The following is a 15,140-nucleotide window of genomic DNA, read 5'->3' on the forward strand; positions in this document are numbered from 1 at the left end:
CTTTATCTTAGAAAAAAGTTTCATTGAAATGTGTTGATTATTATAGGAGTTATGGCTGTTTGAAAATTGGACCATTTTTATGGGGGTTTTTCTCACTTCATGGGGTTAAGGATCGACTTTTTGAATATTCTTAGAATTTGTATGTATTCTACACTAAAATACGCGTCGTTTGCCGGTTGAAACGTTGAAATCGTCCAATTCTTTCAGGAGTTATGATGTATTAAAGATTTGCATGAAATTTTGGGGAAGCATGAAATTATATTTTCAGTTAGGAATTTTTTTCTCCAAAATGGCTACGATTTCGAGGGTATGTCTGTTGACCAGAAATGCTTGCAATTGGCCCCTGCGACCAAAAATAATTTTTCCAAAACGATTTGAAATTTTATAATTTTGTTGAAAAATTTTACTTCTCGAATTTTTTTCTCGAAAATGAGTAGGATTTTGGGGATATGACCCTTCATCAAAATTAATTGTAATTGACCCCTAAAGCTAAAAATATTTTTTTTACAACGATTTGAAATTTTTTTTTTCGTCGAAAAATTTCAGTAGCTACCCCCTGTCGATTTTTCTTGAAACTTAGTTTTTCATTTTTAGTAATTTTGTTTGACGCCCTACAGAAAAGTTGAGTAATACTTTTTTGTAGGTACCTATGAGCTTTATCTTAGAAAAAAGTTTCATTGAAATGTGTTGATTAGTGTAGGAGTTATGGCTGTTCGAAAATTGTACCATTTTTATGGGGGTTTTCTCATTTTACGGTGTCAAGAAACAATTTTTTCAATATTGTTAGAATTTCTATATATTCTACACTAAAATACGCGTCGTTTGGCTTTTTGAACATTAAAATCGTCCAAACCGTTCAGAAGTTATGACTTTTTGAAAATTCGCATGAAAATTCGGGCAGACATTTTTGGCCAGAAATTATATTTTCATTTAGGAATTTTTTTCTCGAAATTGGGTAGGAATTCGGGGATATGCATAATGAACAAAAATGATTGTAATTGCCCACTGTAATTAAGTATAATTTTTTTAGTATGATTTTGAAATTTTTTAATTTCGTCTAAAAATTTCAGTACATTCTCGAATTTTTTTCTAGAAAATGGGTAAAATTTCGGGGGTTTGTATAATGACCAAAAATAATTATAATTGACCCCTGTAACTAAATATAATTTTTTTAGTATAATTTGAAATTTTTTTTTCCCATCGAAAAATTCATACTTTCTCGAATTTTTTTCTAGGAAATGAGTAGGATTTTGGGGATATATCTATTCACCAAAAATAATTGCAATCAACCCCTGCAACTAAAAATAATTTTTTCAGAACGATTCGAAACACACGAAATTTCAGGGGAATCATTCATTCACGATCAGACATTATATTTTCGCTAACGAATTTTTTTCTCGAAACTGAGTAGGATTTCGGGGGTAGGTCTAATGACCAAAAATACTTGCAATTGTCCCCTGCAACTAAAAAGAATTTTTCCAAATCGATTCGAAAGTCTTTTTTTCCACCCAAAATTTTCAGCACTTATTCGAATTTTTTTCTCGAAAACGCGTAGGAATTCGGGGGTATATCTATTCACCAAAAACGATGGTAATCAACCCCTGCAACTAAAAATAATTTTTTCAGAACGATTCGAAACACAGGAAATTTCAGGGGAATCATTCATTCACGATCAGACATTATATTTTCGCTAACGAATTTTTTTCTCGAAACTGAGTAGGATTTCGGGGGTAGGTCTAATGACCAAAAATGCTTGCAATTGTCCCCTGCAACTAAAAATAATTTTTCCCAAGACGATTCGAAAGTCTTTTTTTTCACCCAAAATTTTCATCACTTATTCGAATTTTTTTCTTGAAAACGCGTAGGAATTCGGGGGTAGGTCTATTCACCAAAAACGATGGTAATCAACCCCTGAAACTAAAAATAATTTTTTCAGAACGATTCGAAACACACGAAATTTCAGGGGAATCATTCATTCACGATCAGACATTATATTTTCGCTAACGAATTTTTTTCTCGAAACTGAGTAGGATTTCGGGGGTAGGTCTAATGACCAAAAATGCTTGCAATTGTCCCCTGCATCTAAAAATAATTTTCCCCAAGACGATTCGAAATTTTTCAATTCAATTGTTAATAACTTTTCAACGAAGCCTCAGATGAAAAATTGATATTCTTCATTTTCGTCTCATTTTGGGCTCCAGAATCCCTCATTAAAATTTCTCCCAGTTATAACCAAACACTGTATATATATCAACAGAGCGATCGAGCGCTTGTGAGAGCGCCAGCCCTCTAGCGGCGAGCGCTGGAGGCGACGCCACAGTCCAAACGTGGAACTACATATCACAATAAATCCTTCAGATTAAAGTCACTAAGAATGCTCACCGAACGCGCTGAATCGAAGAACACCACAGCCCTGTTCAGCAACGATTCATACTGATCCAAGTCGTTCACATAATCAGCAGCGGCGCCAAGGATGGCGTAGGCTTGCTCAGTTGCTTGTTCGCCCGCAAAGTGTCCAGATGACACTAGTCGTTCGGTCGACTTCGTTATTTTGATCGATCTGTCTTGAAACTCCTGCAAACACAACGAAAACCCCCCACCTCAACAAGACGCCATGATGCACAGGGTGTCTGTGAAAATTGCAACTTTTGAACTATACAGGGTGTTCCACATTTTCCTGAAGTCTCCTCAGCAGTGTTTTAGACGAAAAAAAATTCATAAATAATTAAATTTTGAGCTTGAAATTTAAATAAAATTCAAAAGCAAATTCACGAAGGTTGCAAATATTATCAAATGTTGACTGAAATTTTCTGGTTTTGTTTATTGAAATTCACAACTTTTCGACTGTGAAGTACCTTTGCTTCTGTTTGTAATTTTTTGAGTTCGAATAGGAGCAGTTCGGCGCTGGACGCTGAGTCTCCAAGCTGGTCGCAGCTACTCGAGAGAGCTGCGATCCTGTCGTTGAGGATCTCCTCGAGATCGCGTAGATCGGTCGCCAGCAGAGCTAGGGCCAGGCATTGCTCCAGTTGGGTCTTTCTGCTACGGAACGACGCTTCGATCAGTCGTCGTCTGTCGTGGAGCTCCTCCAGCCATCTTTCGACTTTCAGCACGGCTGCGCAGAATATTTCTTGTCACACACTTGTGTCAAGTTTCACAATTATGAGGCCACCCGTTATAGTTTCTAAATTAAAGTCAACAGATTTTAGCATTCACGAGGTGTTCGTAAAATGAACCTATTTTTGACCATTTCTCGTTCGAAGAAATTTGAACAATTTTAAAAAAATTATTTTGGATTTAATTGGAAGTTAAAGGGTTAATAGAACTGTTTTGTAGAGGGTTGTTTCGACTTTTAAATTTGATAATTTGTGTCTTAGTTTTTGGAATATTAAGTGAATTTTGTAGTTTTTTAAAAATAAAATTTCTCGTAAATGTATACACATTTGCAGTCTGCTTATTACTAACGTTAAAAGAAACAGTATTGCGACTGAAAATGATAAGTTTCGTTATCTTTGCTTTGTTATCCTGACTGCCCTATTTCAATCGACCTAGACAAATATCAGAGTTATCAATGTTAATTATTTGAATGCCTTAGAGCAAGTTTACTGTTCTTTTGAAAATTCTACAGGGTGTAGTAATAGTTATAGTAATGATTCTTAAAATGAACATTGCTACGGAGTTGAAGTGTTTGATAACGAAATTTGATAATGAAAAGACTCAAAACTGGGTTTATTTTTTGCTGATGATCCGAAGAAAAGGACAGTGAATGGCACAAATGAGAGAAAAAACATTGTTTTTTTATAGAAATTGTTGCTGTCATTGCAGAACGTATTGTCTTTCACGTTTTATTGGCTTCGAAGAAGGTCCTTTCAAAGAATGGGAGGGATAGAAAGGTTCAATTTAGGAATCATGTTCATTTTTCGAATCACGTTCATTTTACGAATCACGTTCATTTTAAGAATCATTATTGTACTTAACCCTACGCTGACTAGAATCTCGAAATAGAATAGAAGGGATTGAAACGTTCAATTTACGCAACACGTTCATTTTACGAATCACGTTCATTTTGAGGATCATTACTGTACTTAATCGTAGGCAGACTGGAGTCTTGATCGAAATAGAATAGAAAGGTTCAATTTAGGAATCATATTCATTTTACGAATCATGTTCATTTTAAGAATCATTACTGTACTTAACCCTACGCTGACTAGAATCTCGGAATAGAATAGAAGGGATTGAAACGTTCAATTTAGGAATCATGTTCATTTTTCGAATCACGTTCATTTTGAGGATCATTACTGTACTTAATCGTAGGCAGACTGGAGTCTTGATCGAAATAGAATAGAAAGGTTCAATTTAGGAATCATATTCATTTTACGAATCATGTTCATTTTAAGAATCATTACTGTACTTAACCCTACACTGACTAGAGTCTTGACCGAAATAGAATAGAATAGAAACGTTCAATTTAGGAATCATGTTCATTTTACGAATCACGTTCATTTTAAGAATCATTATTGTACTTAACCCTACGCTGACTAGAATCTCGGAATAGAATAGAAGGGATTGAAACGTTCAATTTACGAAACACGTTCATTTTACGAATCACGTTCATTTTAAGAATCATTACTACACTTAACCCTAGGGTAACTAGACTATCGACCGAAATTGAATAGAAGGGATAGAAAAGTTCAATTTACGAATCACGTTTATTTTACGAATCACTTTCATATTAAGAATCATTACTGCACTTAACCCTACGCTGACTGGAGTTTCGATCGAAATAGAATAGAAGGAATAGAAACGTTCAATTTACGAACCACGTTCATTTTACGAATCACGCCCATTTAAAAATCATTATTGTATTTAACCATAGGTTGACTAGAGTCCCGACAGAAATAGAATAGAAGGGATAGAAACGTTCAATTTACGAACCATGTTCATTTTACGAACCATGTTCATTTTACGAATCACGTTCATTTTAAGAATCATTACTGTATTTAACCCTACGCTGACTAGAATCTCAATTGAAATAGAACAGAAGGGATAGAAACGTTCAATTTACGAACCACGTTCATTTTACGAATCACGTTCATTTTAAGAATCATTACTGTACTTAACTCTACGCTGACTGGAGTCTCGACTGAAATAGAATGGAAGGAATAGAAACGTTCAATTTACGAACCACGTTCATTTTACGAATCACGTTCATTTTAAGAATCATTACTGTACTTAACCCTAGGCTGACCAGAGTCTCGACAGAAATAGAATAGAAGGAGTAGAACCGTTCAATTTACGAAACATGTTTATTTTACGAATCACGTTCATTTTAAGAATCATTACTGCACTTAACCCTAGGCTGACTAGAGTCTCGACAGAAATAGAATAGAAGGAGTAGAACCGTTCAATTTACGAAACATGTTCATTTTTCGAATCACGTTCATTTTAGGAATCATTACTGTATTTAACCCTACACTGACTAGAATCTCGATTGAAATAGAACAGAAGGGATAGAAACGTTTAATTTACGAACCACGTTCATTTTACGAACCATGTTCATTTTACGAATCACGTTCATTTTAAGAATCATTACTGTACTTAACTCTACGCTGACTAAAGTTTCTACAGAAATAGAATAGAAGGGATAGAAACGTTCAATTTAGGAATCATGTTCAATTTACGAATCACGTTTATTTTAAGAATCATTACTGTATTTAACCCTACGCTGACTAGAATCTCGACAGAAATAGAATGGAAGGAGTAGAACCGTTCAATTTACGAAACATGTTCATTTTACGAAACACGTTCAGTTTAAGAATCATTACTGTATTTAACCATACGTTGACTAGAGTCTCGACAGAAATAGAATAGAAGGGATAGAAACGTTCAATTTACGAACCACGTTCATTTTACGAACCATGTTCATTTTACGAATCACGTTTATTTTAAGAATTATTACTGTACTTAACCCTAGGCTGACTAGAGCCTCGACAGAAATAGAACAGAAGGGATAGAAACGTTCATTTTACGAATCACGTTCATCCCAGTATGAAATATTCAAATAAAATTGCAGAATATTAAATCTACATTACTCGTTTTGCCTCACAAAAATAAATTTCAAAAAAAAAGAATTACAAATCATTAAATCTATGTCACTCTGTTTGCCCAACAAAGAGTCATAAAAATTCGCGTAATTTTCAGTGAAGCTACAATTCCGCTGCATTTCATTTACCCTACAGAATCTCGTTTATTTTTTAATCAGTTATGTCATCGATTAAATAAAAGCGAAAGAAAACAGCGACACTGGTTCATAATCCACCGTTTCTCAAACATTAATTGCAACTACTCACCGTGGTCAGCCTCTAATTTAATTCTGTCCGGCCTGAAGTCCAAAGTACCTTCGTTCGCGATCTCCTTCAGCCTGTCCAACAAATTCTTTCCCTCCTGCAACGCGCCCATCAGCGCCTCTAGCATGTTTTTCCGGAGATCGTGGATCTTCGACAAGAAGTTCTTCACAGCCTCGATCTCGATCGGTAACAGCGTGTCGTTGCAAGCCATTTCGAGGGCCCTCATGTTCTCTCGACACTCTTCTGCTCGGCTGAGGGACACATTTGTTTTCAATAATTTGTAAAATATGGTGTTACAGGAGTCTGTAACTGTTTTCGTGTTGTAAATAAATAAATATTGTTATCACAGTAATGCTTGGGTAGTTGTCCCCTTGACACACTGCAAATCTCAACTTCGAGCAGAGTGTGCAGTGTTATCTGATTTGGGCTCGAATATATCTATATATACGAGTTGAAATGCGGAGATGGAACTTTTTTATTTTTGTGTTTTTTTGAATGAAACTTTTACCAATGCATTTGTTGGAGCTTCCCGATTAAAATGAGACCAAACATGATACATATTTCGTTTTTAATCTACTTGTAATGGAGGAAAAGGTTGTTAAATACGTAAATATGATACTGATGAAAGTTATATAGTATTTTCTCTTATACAGGGGATTTCGAGGGGTTGTATAATGGTGAAAAATGATTGTAATTGACCCCTGTAACTGAATATAATTTTTTTAGTATGATTTGAAATTTTTTAATTTTGTCGAAAAATTTCAGTATTTACTCGAATTTTTTTCTCGAGAATGCGTAGGATTTTGGGAATATGTATAATGACCAAAAATAATTGTAATTGACCCCTGTAACTAACTATAATTTTTCCAAAACGATTTGAAATTTTTTAATTTTGTTGAAAAATTTCATACATTCTCGAATTTTTTTCTCGAAACTGGGTAGGATTTCAGGGATATGTCTATTCACTAAAAATAATTGTAATTGACCCCTTCAACTGAAAATAATTTTTCCAGAACGATTCGAAACTTTTTTTTTCGTAGAAAAATTGAGGCATCTACCCATTGTCGATTTTTCTTAAAAATTCGTTTTTGATTTTTAGTAATTTTGTTTGACGCCCAACAGAAAAATTGTCTAATACTTTTTTGTAGATACGCATGAGCTCTACTTCAGAAAAAAGTTTCATTCAAATATAGTCACTATCGTAGGAGTTATGGCTGTTTGAAAATTGGACCATTTATATGGAGTTTTTCTCATTTTTTGGAGTCAAGAATCAACTTTTCGGATATTTTTAGAATTTCTATATATTCTTCACTAAAATACGCGTCGTTTACTTTTTTAAACATTAAAATCGTCCAATCCGTTCAGAAGTTATGACATTTTCAAAATATGCATGAAATTTCAGGGATGCATTTTTGGGCCTCAAATTATATTTTCGTTAAACAATTTTTTTCTCGAAAATGGTTAGGATTTCGAGGGTATGTCTATTGACCAAAAATGATTGTAATTGCCCCCTGCAACCGAAAATAATTTTTCCAAAACGTTTTGAAATTTTTTAATTTTGTCGACAAAATTTCATACATTCTCCATTTTTTTTCTCGAAAATGGGTAGGATTTCGGGGATATGTCTATTCACTAAAAATAATTGCAATTGATCACTGCAATCAAAAATAATTTTTCCAAAACGATTTGAAATTTTTTAATTTTTTCGACAAAATTTCATACATTCTCGAATTTTTTTCTCGAAACTGGCTAGGATTTCGGGGGTATGTGTATTCACCAAAAATGATTGCAATTCAGGCTCGAAACCGAAAATAATTTTTTCAGAATGATTTGTAATTTTTTAATTTTATCGACAAAATTTCATACATTCTCCATTTTTTTTCTCGAAACTGAGTAGGATTTCAGGGGTATGTATAATGACTAAAAATGATTGTAATTCAGGCTCGAAACCGAAAATAATTTTTCCAAAACAATTTGAAATTTTTTAATTTTGTCGACAAAATTTCATACATTCTCCATTTTTTTTCTCGATACTGAGTAGGATTTCAGGGGTATGTATAATGACCAAAAATGATTGTAATTCAGGCTCGAAACCGAAAATAATTTTTTCAGAATGATTTGCAATTTTTTAATTTTGTCGACAAAATTTCATACATTCTCCATTTTTTTTCTCGAAACTGGGTAAGATTTCAGGGGTATGTATAATGACCAAAAATGATTGCAATTCAGGCTCGAAACCGAAAATAATTTTTCCAAAACAATTTGAAACTTTTCAATTTTGTCGAAAAATTTCATACATTCTCGAATTTTTTTCTCGAAACTGGCTAGGATTTCAGGGGTACGTGTATTCACCAAAAATGATTGCAATTCAGGCTCGAAACCGAAAATAATTTTTTCAGAATGATTTGCAATTTTTTAATTTTGTCGACAAAATTTCATATATTCTCGATTTTTTTTCTCGAAACTGGGTAGGATTTCGGGGGTACGTCTATTGACCAAAAATACTTGTAATTGACCCTTCCAACTAAATATAATTTTTTTAGTATGATTTGCAATTTTTTAATTTCGTCTAAAAATTTCATACATTCTCCATTTTTTTTCTCAAAAATACTTAGGATTTCGTGGGTACGTCTAATAACCAAAAATAATAGTAATTGCCCCCTGTAACCAAATATAATTTTTCCAAAACAATTTGAAACTTTTTAATTCAATTTTTTAATAACTTATTAATAAAGCTTCAGTCAACAAATTGATATTCTCGATTTTCGTCTTATTTTGGCCTCCACAATCTCCCCTGTATACCATAGGGATAATTTCTCTTAAAAAAAATACACAACGTATTTAACTACGAATTTGTTACAATTATATTTTTATTCCATAATTATTATTCGATAAATTCGGTATTTTATTCGATAAAAATTTTATAGTTTCTTTTCCTAAATTAACAATTAAAGATTGTTCGTTTACAAACCATTGGAACAACACGTTGGAGTCGAGTATCTGCTTTCTACGTTCCAAAAGCTCGTTCACGTCGCGCCATGCTTGGCCCAGAGTTTCCGCCATTGCTGCGTACACTTCCGCTCTGGGCCTCTGGTTCGAAATCAGCTGATCAGCCTGTCTAAGCAACTCCTCCACCGGGCTCTGTTTGCTCTTTTGCAAATTTAAATAAACAAATCAAAAAAAAAAATCATTTTTCATTTACACTCTCAATTACAAAATTTTATTCATCGAAAAACTGTTATTTCGCAACTCAAAATAGCTGACCTGCTTCATTTCAGCAGAAGAAAATATACAAAATTTACTTTGCAAAATAAACATTTTTCAAAACAGAGTTTCCTCACTTTGTTTTTTTTGAAAATGTTACGAACCAGGAAACATAATTAATAAACTATCCCAGTTGCTATTTTGTATGTTAAAATTTTTAAAAAAACACTGAAGAAAATTAGTAAAAAAAGATTCAATTTTCAGTTTTCAGAAATGGAATATAAAAAAACACAGTGTTTTATTCATTTTGGTTAAATTTGGGCTTCTAAACTAACCTCAAATTAATATTCAAAGAATTGGAAGAAATTCTTAAATTTATTTTGCACTTTAAATCAAATTAAAAACTGAAACTTTCGACAAATAACAATTTTTAAAAAAATGCACCAAAAATTGCAATAAATTTCTAGAATTATTTTGTGTAATAAATTAACAAATACAGTAAGAATTATGTAAGTATTAAAATTGATGTTTCTTTGTCAGTATTTTAAGATTCGAGATGGAAGATAGACTTCCATTTCTTTTTCAGACGCTTAATGGAGGACGCGTGCCAAAATGGCGGAGTTCCTAACCTGCAATCGAAGCAGAACTTCGTCGTGTGCGTTCGAGAATTCGGTGGCCTCCTCCAGCGAGCCACCCAGCTTCGTTAATTCTGGTTGGACCTCCAGAACCTTCAGTCGTAGCCATTCTCCGCTCTAAAAGACAGAACAACGACAGAAAGTTAGAGTAATTCTCGATAATATGTTATCAATAAATATTGATAATATTTTGTATATAAATATTGATAAATATTGATAATATTTTGTATATAAATATTGATAAATATTGACAATATTTTATATATAATTATTGATAAATATTGATAATATTTGATATATAAATATTGATAAATATTGATAATATTTGATATATAAATATTGATAAATATTGATAATATTTGATATATAAATATTGATAAATATCGATAATATTTTATATATAAATATTGATAAATATCGATAATATTTTATATATAAATATTGATAAATATCGATAATATTTTATATGTAAATTTTGATAAATATTGATAAATATTGACAATATTTTATATGTAAATTTTGATAAATATTGATAAATATTGACAATATTTTATATATAAATATTGATAAATATTGACAATATTTTATATATAAATATTGATAAATATTGATAAATATTGATAATATATAAATATTGATAAATATCGATAATATTTTATATATAAATATTGATAAATATCGATAATATTTTATATATAAGTATTGATAAATATCGATAATATTTTATATATAAATATTGATAAATATCGATAATATTTTATATGTAAATTTTGATAAATATTGATAAATATCGATAATATTTTATATGTAAATTTTGATAAATATTGATAAATATTGACAATATTTTATATATAAATATTGATAAATATTGACAATATTTTATATATAAATATTGATAAATATTGACAATATTTTATATATAAATGTTGATAAATATTGATAAATATTGATAATATATAAATATTGATAATATTTTATATATAAATATTGATAAATATCGATAATATTTTATATATAAATATTGATAAATATTGACAATATTTTATATATAAATATTGATAAATATTGATAAATATTGATAATATATAAATATCGATAATATTTTATATATAAATATTGATAAATATTGATAATATTTTATTTGTAAATATTGATAAATATTGATAATATTTTATATATGAATATTGATAAATATTGATAATATTTTATATATAAATATTGATAAATATCGATAATATTTTGTATATAAATATTGATAAATATCGATAATATTTTGTATATAAATATTGATAAATATTGATAAATATTGACAACATTTTATATATAAATATTGATAAATATTGATAATATTTTATTTGTAAATATTGATAAATATCGATAATATTTTATATATAAATATTGATAAATATCGATAATATTTTATATGTAAATTTTGATAAATATTGATAAATATTGACAATATTTTATATATAAATATTGATAAATATTGACAATATTTTATATATAAATATTGATAAATATTGATAAATATTGATAATATATAAATATTGATAAATATCGATAATATTTTATATATAAATATTGATAAATATCGATAATATTTTATATGTAAATTTTGATAAATATTGATAAATATTGACAATATTTTATATATAAATATTGATAAATATTGACAATATTTTATATATAAATATTGATAAATATTGACAATATTTTATATATAAATGTTGATAAATATTGATAAATATTGATAATATATAAATATTGATAATATTTTATATATAAATATTGATAAATATCGATAATATTTTATATATAAATATTGATAAATATTGATAATATTTTATTTGTAAATATTGATAAATATTGATAATATTTTATATATAAATATTGATAAATATCGATAATATTTTATATATAAATCTTGATAAATATTGATAATATTGTGTATATAAATATTGATAAATATTGATAATATTGTGTATATAAATATTGATAAATATTGATAATATTTTATATATAAGTATTGATAAATATTGATAATATTTTATATATAAAAATTGATAAATATCGATAATATTTTATATATAAATATTGATAAATATCGATAATATTTTGTATATAAATATTGATAAATATTGATAATATTTTATATATAAATATTGATAAATATTGATAAATATTGATGATATTTGCTTGCATTTTGTCATCGCGAGGCAATTTATCGTAAAAGGCAACGATCATACTATGACGCGTGATACTAAATCGACTCGTTGGTACCTTATAAGGTGTACAAGGTGATCTAAAACCGGGATACTCGTTGCCTCGAATGGGGAAAATGGCGGCGAGGATTTTATCTGCAATGATGTCAGTTGAGGAACTATTTCAGTTTAGAGTTTCAGTTTTCTTTCTTTTTTTTAGGTTTTTTTTTGGGTGGTTTTTATGAATTGTTTTTATGGAAGTGACTTTTTTAAGTTCGAGATTTTGTGTATATATTTGTTTATAGTTTGTGAATGTGAGGAATTTATTTCGAGTGATAATAAACAAGATTGAGTGAATTATGTATTTTTGTGGTTTTTTTAGTATTTTTTTATTTTTTTTGGAATTTATTATTTTTTTAATTTCGAGATTTTGAGATACATATTTATTTATTTTTGCGAATTTTCTCAATTTTTTTCGAGTGAAAGTAATCAAAATTGAGTGAATTATATATTTATTTCCTTTGGTATTTTTTTGGAATTTTTTATAAAGTGACTATAAGTTTCTTGATTTAGAGATTTTGTATACCTATTTATTTATAGCTTATGAATGTTGACAATTTATTTCGAGTGATAGTAATCACAATTGAATGAATTATATATTTATTTTCTTTGGTTTTTTTTAGTATTTTTTAATTTTTCTGGTATTTAATAAGTTTCTTGATTTAGAGATTTTGTATACATATTTATTTATAGTTTATGAATGTTGACAATTTATTTGAAGTGATAGTAATCAAAATTGACTGAATTATATATTTATTTTCTTTGGTTTTTTTTAGTATTTTTTAATTTTTCTGGTATTTAATAAGTTTCTTGATTTAGAGATTTTGTATACATATTTATTTATAGCTTATGAACGTTCACAATTTATTTCAAGTCATAGTAATCAAAATTGAGTGAATTATATATTTATTTTCTTTGGTATTTTTTAGTATTTTTTAATTTTTTAGTATTTAATAAGTTTCTTAATTTCGAGATTTTGTATACATATTTATTTATACCTCATGAACGTTCACAATGTATTTCAAACGAAAGTAATCAAAATTGAGTGAATTATATACAGGGTGTACCGAATTTTTATGGGTGTTTTCTCATTTTGCAGGGTCAAGGACCAACTTTTCGAATATTTTTGCAATTTCTACATATTCTTCATCCAAATACGTGTAATTTGCTTTTTTAAACATTAAAATCGTCCAATCCGTTCGGAAGTTATGATGTTTTTTGAATTATATTTTCATTTAGGAATTTTTTTCTCGAAACTGAGTAGGATTTCGAGGTTATGTCTAATCACCAAAAATGCTTACAATCGACCCCTGCAACTAAAAATAATTTTTTCAGAACGATTTGAAACACATGAAATTTCAGGGGAATCATTCATTCATGATCAGACATTATATTTTCGCTAACGAATTTTTTTCTCGAAACTGAGTAGGATTTCGGGGGTATGTGTAATGACCAAAAATGCTTACTATCAACCCCTGCAACTAAAAATATTTTTTCCAAGACGATTCAAAATTTTTTAATTTAATTATTAATAACTTTTTAACTCAATCAACAAATTGGTATTCTTCATTTTCGTCTTATTTTGGCCTCTAGAATCCCCCAGGTTTGACTGAACACCCTATATAATCTTCCTTATATTTATTTTTACAATAAAAACATTTCCAACATTTATTAAAAATTAAATTTAAAAACATTCTTAATTGCAAGATTTCCGCTTTGCAATTAAAATAGAAATTCGTAGACTAAATAAATTGATAATTTTGATTGAAAAATTAATTAATTAATTGAAAAATTGATTGTAAATAATTCTTTATCAATAAATTGTTCCATGTATTATTATTATTCAATAATCGATTTAATATCTATTTTTGTAAAATTCATCCCTCTGTTCATCGATCATTTTCTCGTTCATCATTCGTCCGTTAACCCGTCGATTTGTTTATACAAAAGCACATGTCAGTGGCTATTTCCACGATCTGAAACGCGGAAATTAACAATCGTCGAGATCTCAAAGGTGGAATCAATCCTTCTGCGTGTGGTATTTCGGCACGGTTCGATAAACAAACATCCGCCTACGATGAGTTCCCTAATGTTCGTTTACGTTTCGTCCCCGAACGATTTGAAATAGATCGAAGGAACAAGAAGCAAAATCCATTTGAATTTCAATCCCAAAAATTCCAAATCAGAACTAAAATTATTAATCCAGGAAAAGATTCATAAATGTTATTTCAAATTCTAGACAGCAGAATTTATAAAATTATTCGAAGAATTTGAATAGAAAAATTTGAGGGTGTTTCGTTATCGTGAGTATTGAAAATAATAGGTATACTAATTTTCAAAAGTATCGCGTGAAATAGACTCGTCTGAAATGCTGATTCGACTGTTTAAAAAAGTATTCGATCTGGATATAGGAAGAATTATTTTCATTTTTCGGGATTGCAAAGGTGAAATTTTTTAATTATATTTCATTGTTATTCGTTAATTTTGTGGATGTGGTTCGTGGCGGGGGTTGAACAGGGTGAGAAGAAATAGTTTACCACGAGATAAACTTTTTATAAGAAAATTATATTTCGATACGTCTTCTCTCTCGCGTGTCGCGAGACGTACTGACTAATCAAGATGGCGCATCCGCTTGCATTACGGTGGCGCCCTCACCGATCGACTACGTGGCCCTCTCGATCCACAGTCGACTTCAA

At 29.4% G+C, this 15,140-nt stretch overlaps 1 protein-coding gene across 9 annotated transcripts in view; it reads right to left on the bottom strand.

Moving 5' to 3' along the window:
- Positions 1 to 15,140, bottom strand: part of LOC143349064 (uncharacterized) — a 179,375-nt gene that overhangs the window by 71,207 nt on the left and 93,028 nt on the right. For all 9 annotated transcript variants that reach the window (XR_013080862.1, XM_076779965.1, XM_076779961.1 and 6 more), the window contains exons 20-24: positions 10,178 to 10,300; positions 9,316 to 9,494; positions 6,348 to 6,595; positions 2,856 to 3,112; positions 2,383 to 2,574 (exon numbers count right to left, since the gene is read on the bottom strand). Coding sequence is in view for 8 of the 9 variants with exons in the window: in XM_076779965.1 (XP_076636080.1) it covers positions 2,383 to 2,574; positions 2,856 to 3,112; positions 6,348 to 6,595; positions 9,316 to 9,494; positions 10,178 to 10,300 (999 nt within the window). In the remaining variant the exon portion in view is untranslated. The remainder of the gene's footprint in view (positions 1 to 2,382; positions 2,575 to 2,855; positions 3,113 to 6,347; positions 6,596 to 9,315; positions 9,495 to 10,177; positions 10,301 to 15,140) is intronic.

This window comes from Colletes latitarsis, chromosome 12, assembly GCF_051014445.1.
Source record: "Colletes latitarsis isolate SP2378_abdomen chromosome 12, iyColLati1, whole genome shotgun sequence".
Classification (NCBI taxonomy): domain Eukaryota; kingdom Metazoa; phylum Arthropoda; class Insecta; order Hymenoptera; family Colletidae; genus Colletes; species Colletes latitarsis.